Source organism: Ambystoma mexicanum, chromosome 4q (genome assembly GCF_040938575.1).
Source record: "Ambystoma mexicanum isolate Mex_15411 chromosome 4q, UKY_AmexF1_1, whole genome shotgun sequence".
NCBI classification, from domain to species: Eukaryota; Metazoa; Chordata; class Amphibia; order Caudata; family Ambystomatidae; genus Ambystoma; species Ambystoma mexicanum.
In genome coordinates this window covers 533,729,107-533,748,011 of record NC_090928.1, presented here as the reverse complement: position 1 = coordinate 533,748,011, position 18,905 = coordinate 533,729,107, and the positions used below count along the sequence as shown (strand labels likewise).

The window sequence follows — 18,905 nt, the reverse complement described above, 5'->3', positions numbered from 1 at the left end:
TTGGATGTCCTGTTTATACAAGCGTCAAAATACACTAGTGGGGGAGAAAGAAAGATCGTAGGAAGGGGGATCGGAGAGATGGCATGGGCTTCCGGCCCCCTGAAGAAGGGTGGAGTGGGCATCCTGTTGAGAAAGTCCTTGGGGCTCCATATAGAACATGTATATAGAGACACCCTAGAGAGAAATGTAGCTCTTAAGGGCAAGTTAAGAGCGTGCACCATTACACTCTGCTCAGCCTATGGTCCCAACCAGGGACAGTCCAACTTTTTTGAACCCCTGTTTGATTTTCTGGTAAACTGGAGGGAAGGTACACTGGTCTGTGGGGGGGACTTCAATGTAGCGGCGGAACGGGAGTGTGATTGGTACCCGGTAAAGCAAAACACCCACCCGCATAGCAGCCTCCAAGGAAATAGGTTCCTTTGCCAGTTGAGAGAACACCACCTAATTGATACCTACCGCACAAAACCCCCCATCCTCCCGCACCAAACTTTCTCGAGAATAGATTATCTCTTGTTGGGTGCTGAAAACGAAAGCGACATCCTAGAAACATCCATTGAAGTAATGGCCTGGTCTGACCATGACTTATGCACACTGGACCTAGACTTGGGCCCCTTCCCGGTGGCAGATCGCAGATGGCTGTGCAACGATTTTCTGTGCAAGGACCCAGTGTTCAAAGAGACCCTCTCCGAGGCTATCACAAGTTTCTTTGAGACAAATGACACGGACAGAATGTCGCTGAACACTGTATGGGAAGCAGAAAAAGCCACAATAAGGGGGATCTTAATATCAGAAGGGGCGGCCAAGAAAAGACTCAGGCAACTCGGGGAAGGAGAGCTAAGAGCAGACATTGCTGGGCTGGAACGAACCCCGAGGGAACACCCCCCCTCAATGAGAACATAGTTACCCAAATTAAAAGTATGAGGGAAGAACTAAGGGACATATGGAACGGTAGAGCGTTAATGCAACTTAAATATCTCAAGCAAAAATTCTTCGAGAAGGGGGCCAAAGCCCACGCGATGTTAGCCAACAGGTTTAGAAGGCAGAGAGTGGATAGAGCACTATATAAAATTAACGACAATCAGGTGTCCCCCTCACGAATCCTCAGGAAATTGTCAACCGCTTTTCAAGGTTTTACTCTAAGCTGTACACAGAAGAGGACTATAGTGCATCCCTCAACAATCGAGGAATACTTAGCAACCCCCCCCCCACCCACCAATCACTGGGGAACACTTTGACATGCTAAATGCTCCAATTAACAGCATAGAAGTGCAAGGAGCCATTTACGCCCTTAAAGCGGGCTCGTCACCAGGGTAAGACGGATACACGCCAGCCTTCTACAAAATAAACTCCAGTACTCTATCCCCCTTTCTCGCAAAACATTTTAACTCGATTCTAGCATCAGGGCAGGCCCCCAAATCATTTACCGAATCCATAATTATTGTCATCCCTAAAGAAGGCAAAGATTCCTTAGAATATGCATCGTACCGCCCAATCTCCCTTATTAATGTGGATGCTAAGATCTATTCCAGCATCCTTGCCGCCCGCCTAGCACTAGTCCTTCCTCAACAAGTCCATTCTGATCAAGTAGGGTATGTGAGAGGTAGGCAGGGAGCAGATAACATCAGGAAGACCCTAGACTTCATGGCCACTCTCCGAGAAGCTGATTGACGACCCTTTAGTTGATGCCAAAAAGGCATTTGATCGCGTAGAATGGTCTTTTTACGAGCAGTCCTGAAATGGGTAGGGTTGGGAGCCATGTGGATACAAGGAGCTAAAGCTCTTTACCAGTCGGCCCAAGCCAAGGTCTCCATTGATGGTATCTCCTCAAATCTCTTTAATCTTACACGGGGCACTAGGCAGGGCTGTCCTCTTCCCCCCCTAATCTATGCCCTAGTGGTGGAACCCTTTGCCCAAGCCATTCGATCTAATTTCACGATTCAGGGCATTCCCTGAGGAGGCAAAGAATACAAGTTGGCCATGTTTGCTGACAATATTTTGCTGTACTTCAACCAACCATCAGAATCCATCCCTGCCTTCTTCCGAGAATTGTCACGGTACGGTGCCCTCGCGGGCTTCCGAGCTAACCTCCATAGCAGTCCCCCTAAAAAGGAATGCCGAACCATTGGAACTCTGGAAGACTAACTGGGGCTTCCGTCAGGTACTTGGGAGTAAATATTACGGTCTCTCTCTCAGACCTCCTTGAGGCCAACTATGTTCCCCTACGGAAGACCATCCAAAAAGATGTCAATAGATGGTCCAAATTACCCATGTCATGGGCATCACGCTTCACCACCATAAAGATGAACGTCTTGCCGAGGTTCTTATTTTTGTTTCAATCCCTCCCAATAATCATCCCAGAACCATTCTTGACAGAGGTAAAACACACTCTTATTGAGGTTCCTATGGGCCGATAAAAAGCCCAGGATCTAGTATTCTACACTTATTCAGCCTAAAGAGTGGGGGGTATGGGATACCCAGACCTAGAAGAATATTATAGGGCATCACAACTCCGGTTATTGCCAGACCACCTGTGGGAAAACCCCGAAAAACAGTGGGCTGCAATAGAAAATGATATTTTCGCACCAGTCACGTTGGGAGAATGACTGTGGTTGCCGTTATCGGCCATGACGCAAAGAATTAAAGAGCACCCCATCCTAAAAGGGTTGTGGTCCCTCTGGCGTCCAGCCCGAGCCATGTAGGGGGGTCACATCTTGGCCCTCCCCCCTCAGCAGCATTTGGTCTCCCCCCATTCGGGACCTGTTGAGCGAAGTTCAGCGGTTTCAACCCTGGTATGAGGCGGGGCTCGCTCGTGCCGGCAGCTGTGGAAAAAGGGTTCATTTATGACCCTAGAGGAGTTAAAGTGTGAACTACAAGGTGTCGAGGTTTCCCCCATGTTATTCCTCCAGTTAAGAAGTGCCCTGAACGACGCCCGTTGAGCGACTCTATAAAACGTTCTCGGACGCCGTTAGAGCAAATACGAAGCATCCCCCAAACAACGAAGGGTCTCATTGCATGAATGTACAAATCTTTGATCACCAGAGGCCACCTTCAGCGCCCGTCCTCGGAGTATAAGTGGTAAGCGTAGCTAGCATTAGCAAACCAGCCAGAGGTATGGAAGGTAATATACAAGGCGGTGTGGGCATCCTCCATGTCTATACATTATAAAATGCACAATGCGCGCCTACTGGTAAGGTTGCACTATATTCCTCTGAGGCTGTCCAAAATGTTTCCGGGCACATCTCCCTTCTGCTGGAGAGGCTTCAGCGAACGTTGTGATTATTGGCACCAATGGTGGGACTGCCACGAGGTGAAAATGTTCTGGAAGGAAGTTCTGGGTTCGATCCAGGCAATAGACGGGATATCTAGAGTGCTCACACCAGTGCTGGTCTTGTTTGGGGTTGAGTCGGATGAGGAAGACTCATATGAGTCATTGTCGCACATGCCACGTGATCTGTTACTAGCAGCTAGTGTGTGCATGACCATTAAATGGAAGTCAGCCGCACTCCCCACAAAAAGAGAATGGCTCATCAAAGAGTATGCCAATTATTAGATGGAGAGCCTTACAGCCGCAGTGCACGAATCTCGCAGAAATATTGACATGATATGGCTGCCTTTTTTATAATACTACACAGCATATTGGGAATCCATAGACCAACCGATTAAACCCATTATTGTAAACAGGCAAAGCTAAAGGAGCAGCCCCATAATGCCCGTTAACCTTCAGTTCCTCGTAACACAATGAAGTTGCAAACTACAAAGTGGAATGTATTCATAGCAACTGGTACTGTGTGAAGATCTGACTGTTTTTTTCTTTTTCTTTTTTTTTAGATAGGATGAGGGGGGAGGCAGTAAGGGGGAAATGGATGGGAGGGAGGGATTTAAAAGACAAGTTTTACTTGTTTCACCGTTTCATTACTGCCTAGTGATTGTGACCTTGAGATACCACTGATTGGTACTGTGAATCTAACATTTATCAAGTCTGACTTGTTGAAAATCAATAAAATTCATTAAAACATTTTTTTTTTAAAGAAAAGCATTAGGGGTTCCTTTAGACTATCAGCAAAGATTTTAAGAAGTTGTTCTCCAAGACTCTCAGAGCAGCTACATTACCATGTTCCAAGATTTCAGCCTCATACAAGGCTGCTTGGACAGCTTGCAACCTATAAAGTTGCAAGGCAGAGGGTCATGCGCCACTAACATGCAATGAGAACAAATTCCTTATTCCGCCTCCGTATGTTTCCAGCTTCAAGTTTGCTTTCACCACATGCTCTGACCAGAGGCCATTCTCTGCAAATCGGAGGTCCAGATAGTCATAGGCCGACGCTTGCTGCAACTCTGCCACATTGACTTCAATATGCATGTTGGTTTTCCTTCATGATTTATTCCTTATGATCATCAGCTTGGTTTTGTCTGTATTTATATTCAGGCATAGTTTCTTACAGTTCTCTACAAAGATGCTCATCGCAAGTTTGATTTCCATGGGGCTTGTTGCAGGCAGTACATCGTCATGCACAAAGAATAACACAGGGTAACGGGAATTGCCCATTCTTGGTGCATCAAGGCTGTTTGCCACCATCTCTGTGATAAGTCTGTTTATATTTATATAGAGGCAGAAAAGTAGTGGAGCCAGGACGCAACCCTATCTCAGGCCTAGTTCAACCGCAAATAGCTCGGTGCATTCACCTTCCACGCTCCAAAGGACAACAGCCTTCCTATCCTTGTATAAGGCTTGTATCAGGTTAAGTAATGGTGACAGTATTTTATATGCTACTAGAGCTGACCATAATTTATTCTGCGGGACTGAATCAAAGGCATTACTGAGGTCCACGAAGTTGCCATATAGTTTAGTGTTGCTGACAGTTGTGTAATTTTTCACAGGAGGTCCAGCCGGAAGCATTGTTCCACTGTTCCCATGCCTTCTCAGAAGTCGGCTTGCAAACGGCTCAGAATTACCTTCTGAGATTGTCCAACTTTGCAGATGCTCCAGTATAACGTTTGCAAAAATGTTCCTTGCCCCATCAAGGATGGAGATGGGTCGGTAGTTTCCAGTCATCGCCCTCCCACTTAATCATAGATGGGTATTATCACAGCCTCTTGCCATGACAATGGGACTGTGCACAATTCAATAGCAGCATTGAACACTCTGGTTAGTACAGGGCCCCAGACTGCTGGCTCATCCTTGTACATAATGCTTATACAATCTGGCCCGGTGGGCTTTCCCACCTTTCATAGCTCTGATTGCCCTGTTCACCTCCTTCGGGTTGGATTCTGAAGCACCTATCCAGTGGGACTGCAATCACTGACTTCTGCACCATAACAGTTCCATGCTCTTCTACAGGGTAAAAGGTGATTCCACCAGGTGTCAGGTGTGATGCAGCACTGTAATTTGCCTGTATGTAATATCCCCAGCCACAAGTTTCCAGAATGTATTGAATCCCTTTTCCTACATGCCTCATTCAGCATTCAACATCTGCTGTGGTTTCTTTCTCTCTCTGGCAGTTTTAAAGCTTGATCATCTTTTGGCTTTGCCACAACTTGCATTCAACTTGCCCCTCTGAGTTCAACAACTTGTCATTTCCAAGTGCCTTTCATTGAGTTCATAAATGTTCAGAACATCTTTCACTTTGTTTCATAGTGCTTGCAAGAAATGTCATTCCTTTCAGCATAGTGTGAGAAACCTGAAGGTGTCTCCCTGGCTAAACCCCAGGGATCTGTCATTCAGGTGGCCAGGACATGGCCATCGCTGTTGGATCCAGTTCCTCGGGGTGGACCAATGAGGGAGGATCACCTGGATGGGGGGTTTCGGGGAGTGGGACACCGATGGGTGAGACGTGGTATCCCCCTTCCTTTGACACCTTTTTCCCCCTGGTCACATAGGACATTCTATACCACTGCCCCCCACCCCCTTTTCCAACACAAACACATTTGGATAACACATAGGACAACGGAATAACACCCGAGCTGTTTATTTGACATGTCCAAATACACGGGTCAGGCAAAGTCAGGCAATTGACTTAAACCACTCACACCTGATGGCCCTGTTCCTTCCCTACAGGGATAAAAGGTGGAGCCAGAGAGCACAGTACGAGCGAGGCAAGAAAGGCGAATACGGCAGACAGCACGACGAAAAGCCTAATTAGGCACAGCAGTTCAAAAGAAGGAGAAAAGCGGCGGGAAGCGAGACGTTGGTGAGGAGAGCAGTGACCTTGGTCTACACCTATGAAGCCAATAATAGGCCATGTTTTTGCTCATCTCTTCAAATAAATATATATTTTTCTTTATATCATTTCTGGAGTTCTGTACTAGTGCTACCAATTATAGGCACAACTGAGGTCTTGTATGACTGGTGATACAAAAATAATATATATGTCAAACTGAATGATTTGTTCTGCTGTAGCTATCAGTTGAAGATGCACTGATAGTGTCCTAAATCACTTTATAATTTTAGCCAAATGGGAACATCTTCTGTTATATCCTGGTCTATTCATTCCAGACCCATGGAATCTTCATCAAGGAGAATCTAAGACCGCGAACAATAGCCCCAGTGTCATGCTGCAGATGTCAACAGTATGCAGGACCAGCCTACGTTGATAAGGCAGAGCAGAGGAGGCTCCATGTCCGCGATATTGGCCTTGACTCCACAGATGCCAAAAGCCAAGTGGTTCAGCACAGCTGGTGAGTCGATTGAGGACCGATGAGAACCGGGCTGTGATGAGTGAGAACCGCAACGTGACAAGTTTGAACATATTTTGTTGAACTGTGAGTGAACTGTAAAGGCTGTTATAGGGAGACCAGCTCAATAGGGAAACTAGCACCATGTGGGTGCTCACTAGAGAAACCCTGGTTACTCCCCTTTAGAATAGGACTACAGAAACCAGAAGACCATAGGAAGGCCGCCAAAGGAATTCAAAGTGGTCATACATGAGGGCCTAGCAAAAGCCCAGTACAATCAAAAGACTTTGATCCGTAAACTGGTGAAAAGCAAGGGAAGTGAACCCTGCATTGTGGATGAAGGAAAGGGACATGAATCCCGCAAACATTTGAAACCAGTATAAAGCATTAAGAAGAAACAGAGTTGAAGTGAACCCAAGAGGGAGGTACACTGAACTGTGTAAAAAGACATTAAGAAACTAAGGGAATTGAATCCCACTACGAAGAAGAGAAAGCCATAGAAATCCCGCAGAAGGGAGGCTGAGATCTGAGAAGGGTCAGAGCTCGAACAAGGGAGTTCCGGGGTGAACTAATACTCTAAACACTGACAGTCGAGAGAGGACTGAGCCGAATGAGGGAGATCCAAGGGTGAAGTCACCACCCAAGTACTGGCAGAGGAGAGAGGTCGGAGCCCGAACGAGGGAGATCCAAGAACTGAAGCTATCACCCAAAGTTTGATAAGGAAAGAACAGAGATGCAAAGTACGAAGGGTCTGCCCAGAAGAGGGGGATCCAGGGGTGAAGCCATCACCCTATCTGGACTGTGGATTACAATGCAGAAGGGTCAGCCCAGAACACTGGGACCCAAAAGGCGTGAATCGTTATCACCCTAAAGAACTTTCATTTTGGTTAATGGAACTTTTTGTTTGTTGTTTGAATACCTCAAGCCCGAAGGCAAAAGACTTTCTATGGAAACGAGACAAGGCCATCGACGATCCTGAGACCTGCCATTGGAATTGTTGTCTCTTGCAAGAGAAGCCAGAGACTGTACTGTGCTCCACCAACCCCACCTTACCCTGTGCTCAAAATGTGGGGAAGACAGACCCAGGTTATTGCTTCCTGACTTATTATTTGAGAGCACCGCTTTCTTTCTTGAAACCTATCCCACACCCATTTGTATTCCCATAAGAAATTGGCAATAGGTTTTCTTAGTATAGGCCTTTTCGTTTGACACACCACCACTAGGACTGCCTTATTTTCATTTGATGGTTGACGCTTGCTCCCATCTTAGATTTAGCTTTAGAGTAGGCGTTTTTCCAACCTGCATACACCTTTCATTGTTCAAATAAACATCCTTAAACTGTGATCATTTGTGTCTGTCTTACTTGCGGTCTCCATGAGTTCCTTACAATAGCATGTATTTGTTTTCCACTTGTGCTACAGTTTCACATGCTTTCCATGTCTTCTCTTTAGTTCGGTATTCAATATTTGCCATGGTGTTTCTCATAATACTTGGCACCTTTTCCATTATTCATTATTCCTTCATTGTTATTTCCCAAAACACTTTGCAATGGATACACAATTCATTATTTCTTCATTCGGGTTCCAAACCGTCTCATTGTACACTTTTCGCTTATGCGTAAACATCATTCGCCCCAGAGCACACCGGTACGAATAGTCTCTCTTTCGTAAACACTGGAGCTGCTCTGCTTCACCGGGCTTCTTCTACGTTGCTCTCCGCTCCCAGTCAGGCACAGGAGTAAGAGCGAGCAGCGCTCGCTTTCCGAAAACCCTCAGGCAGCATCCCATGGCAGCCAGGAGTTCTCTGTGTTCCCCAGCTCCAGCTGTGAACATGTAACATCAGCAAGTGTTGGGGTTTTGGTGCTCGCATGACCCGCTATGGTCGCAGCACCTCCTTCCTCCCCTGGGAACACACAGGGCCTCATTACGAGTCAGGCGTTAAGGGGTTAACGGCGCCGTAAACGGTGCCGACCCTTAACGCCTGATTCCGAGGTCCCTTTGCGCCATGGTGAGTTTAACGCCTGCTTTCTGCAGGCGTTAAAATCCATGGCGCTAAGGGACCATGGTGCTAATTACGCCACCGTAATTTACGGTGGCGTAATTAGCGCCTTCCCCACTCCCATTATGCCCTATGGGGCAAAAATGGGAATGGGGAAGGGTAAATGGGAAATGGGGATTTACCGCCCCACTCACCTTGGAATGGGGCGGTAAATCCGCCATCCACCATGGTGTAAACATAGTTTACACCATGGTGGTAAGGGTACGACCCAGGCGGTAACTTACCGCCTGGGTCGTAATGAGGCCCACAGTGTCCTCTCTGCCGGTCCTGCTCTAGCCTGCTCCACGCCACACGTCTGCCCCCTTCTCTCCAGGCAGGTTCCCCTGCTTTGCTGTGTGGGCCTGCTTTTAAGCACCTGTAGCCTCTCAATAGGCTGCAGGTGCAGGTATTTTGCCTGAACCTCATTACACCAATTAACAGGACATGCCTGATCCTTTATAGACATCTTCCTCATCTCAGTTATTAAAGTGGTGAATCTGACTAGAAGTGTGCATTACTCCTAGTCACTTCTTCCTCGCCCTAGTCTTAAAGGGATACACTTTAAGGTCATAATGTCTGTTTGGAAGAGATATGGAATGACAAAACCCTATGAAGAAAGGGGGGTAGGATTCATTCTCATATGGAAAAGGGGGGTACCATGTCTCATCTGCAGACACCCTCTCCCTGCTCCCCAAGATCCTCTCTCGCATATCCACCCTCCAGGGTCAGGATCCAAAATCGATGGCCTTTCCCTGGCCATGTGAGAGGAAGATTCAAGGGGAGTAGATGGGAGGATGACCTCAGGTTCCTCACGGTACCTTTTTCCTTAAGTGGTTCACTTGACTTTTCTTCTCATTCATCGAATTCTCTCCCTGATATTCTCCACTCTTCATTTCTTGATTTATGGGCCATTTGTCCCTCTTCCCCGGGTATTTGTGCTCCGGTGGTAGAGATCTCTCTTTCAGGTTTATTTAGGATAGTCTTTCTCACATTAATACAGCTCCACTTTGTCTACTTTAAATTCAATGTCACTGGGACGAGTTTCTCCTGCTTCATAACGGTTCCCAGATGACTGCCCGGGTCTCCTGTTCTCCCAGTTACCTTAGATTCTGCAGGTAAACACCACTGGGGCCTGAACTGGCTCGGGTTCTCTTTGTTTGCTACGCTTCTCTGTCTTCTCAACTCCGCCGGCGTTCCGCCCTCAGTCCTACCGGATCAGGTATGGCTGCAGGCAAGTAGATGTCTTGTTGTTTCCTCAGGCTCTGCGTCATTGGACAGCACTTTGCCCACCACAAAAGGGTCTTGGTCACACCACCACCAGGATTTGGATTCCTGTCTCCTTGGCTTCTCACTGTGTGTAAACGCTGGGCCTCCAGCATTTCATTTTTGCATCCAGGCCACTTCTGAAAGCCGCAGGCTTCGCACCCTCTCCTCGGCTCCACCTCTCACAGGTGTCACGCCATTAGTGGGCTTCCCTAGTTTACGCTCTCCACTCTCTCTCTGGACTTCACCTCTCCTTGCATGTGTTCCATCTTCAGTCTACTTGTCTCAGTTATATAGTGGTCTCTCCTTAAAGAGAAAGAGCCTCTTTCTTGTCCGCAAATGTATATTTCAGTTTTGTCTTCTGTCAAAACTCTGGATTCTATAGTGTTCTTCATATCTGACTGTCCCATGTATGCCATTTTGGGAAATGGCTTAGGGAGTTCCTCAGGGTCCCCTAAAGAGGAGTCTCTCCCAGTGAGGTCCCACTTGCCTAGACCCCCAGGGATGGTCTCACGAAGCGGGTTCACCTCCCTAGCCTCAAAGGGGGAGGCTCCCCTTTGGGGAGAAGGGACAAATTCCCTTGATTTGTCACACTCCCCAACACAACTTTGATGAGCAGAACGTGAGGGAACGCACAGATTGGGTGGATGATTGAGTCCACCATCTGGGCATCACCAAATGCTCTATTGAGAGGACATTCTTAAGAGCAGCAGAATAGGCTGCCATTTTCATTTACACTCATGTTAACAAGTCTGAGGACAAATCCACACAGAGAAGTTTACATCTTAATATAGCTTCTCCCATGCAATGCTTAATTTCACTTTCTGAGGGTGTCTGCCAAAATAGTCTTCCTGTCTGCAAGGTGAAACACTTAAAAGTTCACACTGTTCTCCAAGTCAAAAGAAAGTACACCTGCGTGGCCTCCATGCATAGGAAGAAGGACCACACACCATTTTAATTATGTAGGTAATGGATGGTGGTGGTGCTATGAGCTAGAATGTGGACAAACCTACATCTGATGAAAGAGGGGAAAGGCATCAGCGCCCAACTGATGACCTGGAACACCCTGACGGTGACATGATAGTTGATCTTTTTGACATCCGTGAAGGTACACAAAGAGATCTTGCAGGTGAGCACATACATTGCTCAGACAAATCCATCACTATGGCGACCGGAGGACAGGGCATGCAAAATAAATCTCCTTGCAGCAGATTGGTCCGATAGTTTCACCACCGCAGATGTTGATACACCCGATATGTCATTGTCAGGGTAGCCCGAAGTTTACTGCCACATTCCAACCATCAACCTTACAGCGACAAATGAAGAGATTACATTATTTTCATGAATGTTTGCTGAGCTAGAAAAATATAGGAAGACTTCAGAGCCAGTATCCTGCAAATGTTTACTGCAGGAAGTCCTGGCACTGGTTGGAAGCAGAGGAGTGACGAACATTCAACACTGTATCCATGGGAAGGAAAGGTTTCACCAAAGGCTGATGAAGAGAGTTGGAGAAGATCTGCGTAGGTTCAGTGAAAAACCCAGCAAATGATGGTTGTCACATATCTTTACCAGATGTCCTGAAATCAGATCTATCCATCTTGTCTTCAAGAGCCAGTAATTGAGATAAAGGAAGACATGACACCCTTCTCTCTTGATGAGCATTATAACAACAGCTGTCACGTTTGTGAATATACTTGGTGCAGAACCCAGTATGAATGTAAAAGCAGTAAACTGGCATTGGGCCTGACCCATAATAAAGTGCATGAACTGATGATGTTTCTGATGCACTGGGATGTGGAAACACATGTCAGGTAGCTTCAAGGACACCAACCAGTCCCCTTGCACCAATACTTTCAGGACTTGATTGCGACAATTATCTTAAGGTTTTCTTTCCAAAGTAATGTGTTTGCTTGCAAGAGAGAGAGAGAGAGCAGGCTGAGGTCCATCTCAGCCATATAGCAGATAAAGAAGTACCTGGCATATCATCATTTGCCCTCCTCATCTGGAAGTGCTCCTATAGCAACAAAAGCTGAGCAGCTCCTCTGCAGGAGAGGTTATTATGGAAGAGGCAAATACCCTGGAGTGGAAGGGGTCCTTCAGAAATGCAAGGCTTTAGCCAAGGGAAACAATCTGCAACACCCACTTGTCTGTAGTGATTTCCACTGAATCCTGCAAAATTGTTCATTGCCGTCCCCCACTGGCAAAGAATGCAATAAAGTAGACATAGGGAAGATTTTGAGGCAATGGCAGAGGAAGGTAGAGTAGATTTGAACCTCCCATGCACAGATCTCTTGCTTCAGAGGGTAGAAAATACATGTGGTACTTTTACTGGTCCTAAATGGAGAGCATCCTGGTTCTCGTCTGGCTCACAAAATGGTCTGAGCAAATCCTTTGAAGAGAACGCAGATGGGGGAGTGATAGAGCAGGATAAGAATGTGTCTGTTTTCCGGGTTTTACATTTCTCAAGTGACTCATCAGCTTTCAAACCAAAGAAATGTAACTGTGTCAAGGCTGTTTTTTTAAGTGTGCTTGTCTGCCTCCTTACCAATTAAAACAGTTGCAAAGTTGCATCAATATACAGCGGGTGAGCTCCCCATCTCCCTTCTTACAACCTAAGATATGGTTCGATTTTGCCAGGGCTCACATAGTATTATATGTGCACAACTCCAAACTATCTGCCAAAGGCATCAATCATATTTCAATTCCCTGTCAGGAGGATGAGTAGGGACTACAGTGGAGAGAGACCCAGCACTTGATACTTGAACCTCAAAATTCTGAGAGATGTGGTACATAAACAGGGTAATCAGGTCTCCAGAGCTGAACAATGTTTATGGCCCACTATTTAGAGAGATCCATAACAGAAGAGGCATACCCCAGAGTCCTGCACCAAAATGTCTGACAGAGTAGGCTGCGGTTTTTAGACACAGCTGCAGGAAGATCCAATGAATTTACTGCCCTAGCTATACCAGCGTGAAAAGCACAAACTCCCCTCTAGGTGGAGCTGCCCCAGATTTAGTTTCTGGTATGATGTCAAAGCCCCCGGGATCTTGCCAACCGTTACCCAGATCCTTAAGGTACTTCTGCCTCACAGCTCTTGAAAATATCCCTTAAGATGTTGCTTCCACTACCCTCCTCACAACTCCTTGCCACCTCCTCCTTAGTACTCTTTCCACTAGCCTCTTTACAACATTTTCACTAATACTCTCTCCACCACACTCTTCTCAACTCCTTCCAATTGCCTTCTTGGTGATCCCTTTCAACCAGCCTTCATCCAATACAATCCTTCAACCTGTTTCCCGATTTCATCCACAGCCCTTTCTCTGCTGCACACGTCATGCCTCTCTTGCCAACTCCTAATATCCACCCTAAAGCTGTTATCTTCTTTATAGAGCCTTCATCTCATCCCACTGGGCTGGGTTTCTCCAAAGCAAGTGCACCTGCTGGGATTACCACATAACATGAATGAAGCTCTTAAAAGGCTCATTGGCCACCTTGAATAGGACATGTGCTGTTTGTGCCCTGCCAGATGGACAGCCCCTGCACAGCACTCAAGCACCTCGCTGCTGCAGCGTCTTTGCCCACCTGCATGCCTCCAAAACAGGCACAAGCAAATGGGAAGGAAGATATCCATTTGAAGCAGAGAAGAGGTCTGATTAAGTGGGCCACTGTGCACATGAACGTGGGCACCACTAAGAGCTGCAGGTGTACATTAACATGGCAGGTGTTAGATAAAGTGCTTGATAAATATTTGTATCCCTTTCTTAACCTCTGCCTCCCCCATCAATTTCTTAAAAGGGAAGGCCACTAAGCCACAGTAAAAGGAAGAAACTAGCTTATGTTCACTCAAAGTAGACAATCAGGTAACAACTGGATTCAAATTCTAATATCCTTATTGCAAATGGTAACATAGGCACAGTGGATATCGTTATGCCAGTCAATAAGAAACGTAAACCATGCTTCACCAAGCAGATAACTAAGGTGATTGTGAGTTTTATAGGAAGCCAGCATAGTGTCCACATGTTACAGAATTATGATTTACACTTTTACTCCCTCTATAGCTCAGGAATTGAATCTAGATTGAGATATCCTTTTCAGGATATGACAAATTCATAGTTGAATACATCCAAAGATGCCATTCTTAAATCCCTGCAGCCGACAGGCCACTCCATAACAGGAGGGGTCAGCAAGGTAAGGTGAACTTTCTTAATCTATCCAGAGAAGCTTATTTCCACTACACACTCATTGTTCAGCAGCTCCACGCATCAGGAAGAATGCACTCACAATTCTTCCACAGGAGGCAAATTGTATTACCTTAAATAATACATAAACTATTCTAAATAAGAGTCCTCTTTCCAAAAAATACTTAATTTGACAAAATGATGATTCCAACAGCAGCAAAATGCATATGGCAAGACATCCCCATTGCCCTTTTCACATTACTCAATAAATATGCAATTGTGCACCGCACATAGGCCGACATATAATCCAGTCGAACTCTTGTACCTGAAAACATGAGGCCAGCAGTCCTGGTTGTGACTCCCCATCTCAAGGCCCACATTCAGGATGGCGTCCATGCACAGGACATGTGCCGTGTGAAGCCGCACACCCGGAGTCTTCCCCATCTGCTCCAGCTTTTGTTCTACTTTATGTTTCACTGAAATAATATGGAAATAATAATTCCTTAAATACTGTCCTCTCAAAGAAGTATATGCTATCGAAGACATTGCAGAATGTACAGACGTGGTTGCCAGTGGAGTATGCTACAATTTTGCAACCATAGCTCTACCTCATCTCACACCATTTGTCTATGATTGGTGGAGATTTAGCCATTTCTGTTTTTTTGCACATGCAGTGTTCTACCATCAGATCAGTTTCACCAGCATCACTCCAGCATACATTGCTTGATTTAAGAGAAATAACTGTTTGCTAGAAAAACCCAAGACTCCCCACAACCTGAGGCATCAGGACCTCATTCAACAACCTCCAAGAGCCTGTGAAAACAAAATACCAAATCGCCCTGCTCGTGCTCAGCACATCTTGTTCTCCCACTGCAGGCAAGACGCACTTTGCATATGCTCACCCAAGGGAGGGAGTCTGTCACGGCTCTAAACCGAGGCGGCATGTGCACAGGCATTTGCAGGGAAATAATAATTTAATAATAGATCCATGATTCAATCCTAAAACATCTGACCAATGTTTCAAACCGTGGTCCAGCCTATGCACAGTCAATTAGCAAGAGCTCACATAACAGCACTGCCTCAACAGCTTTTTAAATCTAACCAATGGCAAATCAAAGTAACTAATAGTACACACCTGGAAAACCCTGCCCAGTCACAGGGGTACGGGTTGGCAGACTGGAGATGAAAGGGATGACAGGGATGGGGCTGTGTGGGTGTTTGAAGCATGGGAGGTACAGAGTTTGGATTGAGCTTGCATTGGCAGATGGCTACAATGAGGAGACAATGGGTGGAGATTGAGGGGCAGTGTTGGAGTCTGGAGGTAGGAGGAGAAAGGAAACCAACGGGTGAAGGAAAGACAAACATAAGAGTGTGAAAGGTGGAGAAGAGCAGGTGGTGAAAGGAAGGGGGACAGCAGATGGTGAAACAAAGATAACAGCAGGTGGTGGATGGAGGAGAACAATGGTTGTAGGAAGGAGGAGAGCAGCAAATGTTGGAAGGATGAGAACAACAGGCAGTGGATGAACGAGAACAAGTCATGGAAGGAGAAGCACACAAGACATTATCAACAGAGAACCAACCAGCGGCAGCTGGACCACAGGAAGAGAAAGACACTACTAATGAGGTTAGAACTAGTCACGGGAGGAAGGAACAGGAGGGCATGTGTGGCCCAAGGCAGCGGGTACTGGTGAGGACCAGATTTGAAATGGTTGAGTACAGGGTGGAAGGAGGAATGGACAAAGCACATGGCGATTAGATGGGCCAGGCCTAGAAGACAGTTAGGACCAAACCGAGAATGGCAGAGTTCAGGACACTGGGAATGTAAGGTGATAAGACCCTAAAAAATCTCCTGTAGAAACCAAGGCCAGAAGGCACAATATTTGGCTTTCTCCAGCACCAAAAAACAAATGCCGACTTGGGGATGGGGAAACCCAGTTGATGCTGCTGATCCAATATCTAATGGCTGGTTCAGAGGACCTGAGTGGGTGACATTAAATAACAGCAGAAAGTCTAATAATCAGAGACTGGTGAAACGACTATAGCCTTTGAATATGTAAAACAAGAGACTAAAAGCACCAGGGGAGAAAAGTCTGGTAAACATGTAAGATTTCTTGTTTTTGTAAATTATTTGCTTTGATCTAATCCAAATGAAGTGACCCGGGTCAAACTTCTATTTAGACATCTAAATCTTTTAGCAGATGGCTAAGCCAAGAAGGGATTTCCTACAGACTGTTGGAGACAGATTGGCTTGGCTAAGTTAAGCCCCTTCCAAGAGAAAGAGAACAGGAGGGGAGGGAAACTAAGAGCCCAAGACTGGGGGTTTTGTCCAAAGTGTATATTGTTTGCCTTTTGTGCAAATGTGAGAATGGCACAACCCAACAATATAGAAAATACTCCTAAAACAAAACATGGTGTGGTCCAGTCTGTTGATACATGCCTATGGTACGACAAAACTCAGAGTACTGTGTGATAGTCACCTTGAGCTATAGCATCACTGGGCTCCTGGATTTCTTTGTCTTCCTTTTCTTCTTGGACACAGGACGCAGCAGCCATCTGAGCAAGGGCTGATGCACAGTTGGCAGCAACGCCTACAAATAAGGAAAACATTGTTCTGGTATTTTGCACATGATTTAACTGCTACCCAATGACGGTAAGATGTGTATTACTTGCTCTTTCACATGTCGAATTTTGACCCCCACTATCACACACACAGAACTCAAACCCTGTAAATAATATGTGTGAAGCAGCCGTGTCTATTGAGCACGTATTCAAAGAGAGACATTATCAAATTATCAGCGTCTATTTGACTCAACCCCCTCATGCAAACAGAATATTTGTCAAGGGTTCTACTTTTTTCCATTACCTTAATGGGTAGACTAGGGGCATGTCACCAATGCGACCATAGTGACTTTAACAACACAGAATGGGCGTGAGCAAAAAAGCAATACAAAGGATGAAAATATGTTGTGGTCAATTCTCCCATTTTGAAGCAATTGTTGGTTTTGTCATAAGTTAAGTATCCAACCTGCCTCCTGGCAAATCGGAGTAGAATGCAACATTTGTACCAAACAACACATAACGAGATAGGAGCTGAAACAGCGAGGCCTTCTAATATTCTTAACAAAGAAGAGTACTTTTAAAATGTACCTAATACCCAAAGAGTAATGTGTTCAAAGTTTACTTCTAGGGTTTGCTTGACTTCCAGACAATAATGGTGTCACTCAGAACTCTGGCTGATTCAGCCTAAAGTGATACACAACAATGATGAGCATCATTAATTGCTCTGATAATGGGTCGGCCTTTCCATTTTACTGCTTCATTCAAGGAATCAAATAAAGGCCTTCCCAATTATCAGATGAGTAACCTCACACATGGTATCACACTACATGCATTAATTTTAAGAATCTTTACATACTGGGCTGAAGAAAACAAACATGTGAACTTTGGAGACCTGGGAATCATGGACCATTCACCAGCCTCTCCACTTCACTCAATCCTAGCTGAAGACCCATCTATTAGAGGAAATGCTGTTGACTCAATATAACAGCACTCTACCTAAAGCACAACTGAGGCGGGCTGCTTTCCTGAGCCCATCGAGGCTCATGCAGATGGAGTCCCTCTCCCTTTGGCTCTGCTCTTTCACCCCTTCTGCCCCTAGAATGAAAGCAAGCCCTTTGGAGCTCCCCGCCATTCGTCCGGTCAGCGGCATGGATAATGTATCAATCAGGTTCTTCCAGCATCCAATCAGGATATATCGGGCAAATGTGACACCTGCAAAAGAGAGAAAAACATTATAAGGAAAGGTTACTGCAAAATTAATGAAAGGGCTACATTACTGAAATGCATTCACTTTAAAATGTTCAAGTTCACAGCATACTGGTCTTTTCTAGGTTTATCCTCAAAAACATGAGGCATCTCCCCAGTAAGTGTTCCAAAGCCTAATAATGCTTTTTTTAGAACTCATTAGTGATATAATGTCCTAGCCATTAGCGCATCAACACTAATCCGAACCATGACTAGGCTCTCCTCTTTAGCCCCATCACACGTTTGTACATCAGCGGCTATCCAGATCCAAATTGCTGTAGTACGTTAGATATTGATTTATCCATATGGATAACATTCTCCCAAGGTTCTCTGATAAACCCAAAGAGAGCAGATTGGCACACGGGGATGGGGCACAGGGTACCTGGGATCTGCACCCACCAACACCACAGATTTCGCAACTGCCTCTCCCACTGTCCCACTAATAACCCCCACCACCCTCCTTTTTTCTTACAGAGCCACGTGCAACAAGGCCACCAATAGTGGCAGAAGGGCACAAGGGCACTATACAAGACCATTTACATTACATTACATATACTGGAGAACCAGAATTAAAAAGAATGAGTTATTCACCTTTAACAGAGGACATATGCAGAAGTCACACATGTCTATACACCACATTGTCATTGCCAGACACAAAAATATCATCCTGTTCTTAAACAGCGCATCATGCTAGATTTCTTACACTTCTAAGTACAGTAATAATAGCTGCTATTATTAACCAATTTAAAATGACTTAGTTTATCAACTTTTTGAGGATTAAGTGCTAAACCGGCCGAGCAGGAATTTGAACTTGCGAAGTGAAGTCTGGCCACGTTCAGCACACGGGCTACCCACCGGACCAATTGGTATTGTGTGTGCTCATTTGACCCAGAGGTTTTTCAGCAATTATGAGATACAATGATTTGGGACAGGAGGATGGATTCGGGGGCG

General features: G+C 45.7%; 1 protein-coding gene across 2 annotated transcripts in view; it reads right to left on the bottom strand.

Moving 5' to 3' along the window:
- The window catches only part of ARFGEF3 (ARFGEF family member 3), a 1,236,769-nt gene that overhangs the window by 492,706 nt on the left and 725,158 nt on the right, over positions 1-18,905 (bottom strand). For both annotated transcript variants that reach the window (XM_069608078.1, XM_069608079.1), the window contains exons 16-18: positions 17,706-17,921; positions 16,628-16,738; positions 14,476-14,626 (exon numbers count right to left, since the gene is read on the bottom strand). In XM_069608078.1, coding sequence (XP_069464179.1) covers positions 14,476-14,626; positions 16,628-16,738; positions 17,706-17,921 — 478 coding nt within the window. The remainder of the gene's footprint in view (positions 1-14,475; positions 14,627-16,627; positions 16,739-17,705; positions 17,922-18,905) is intronic.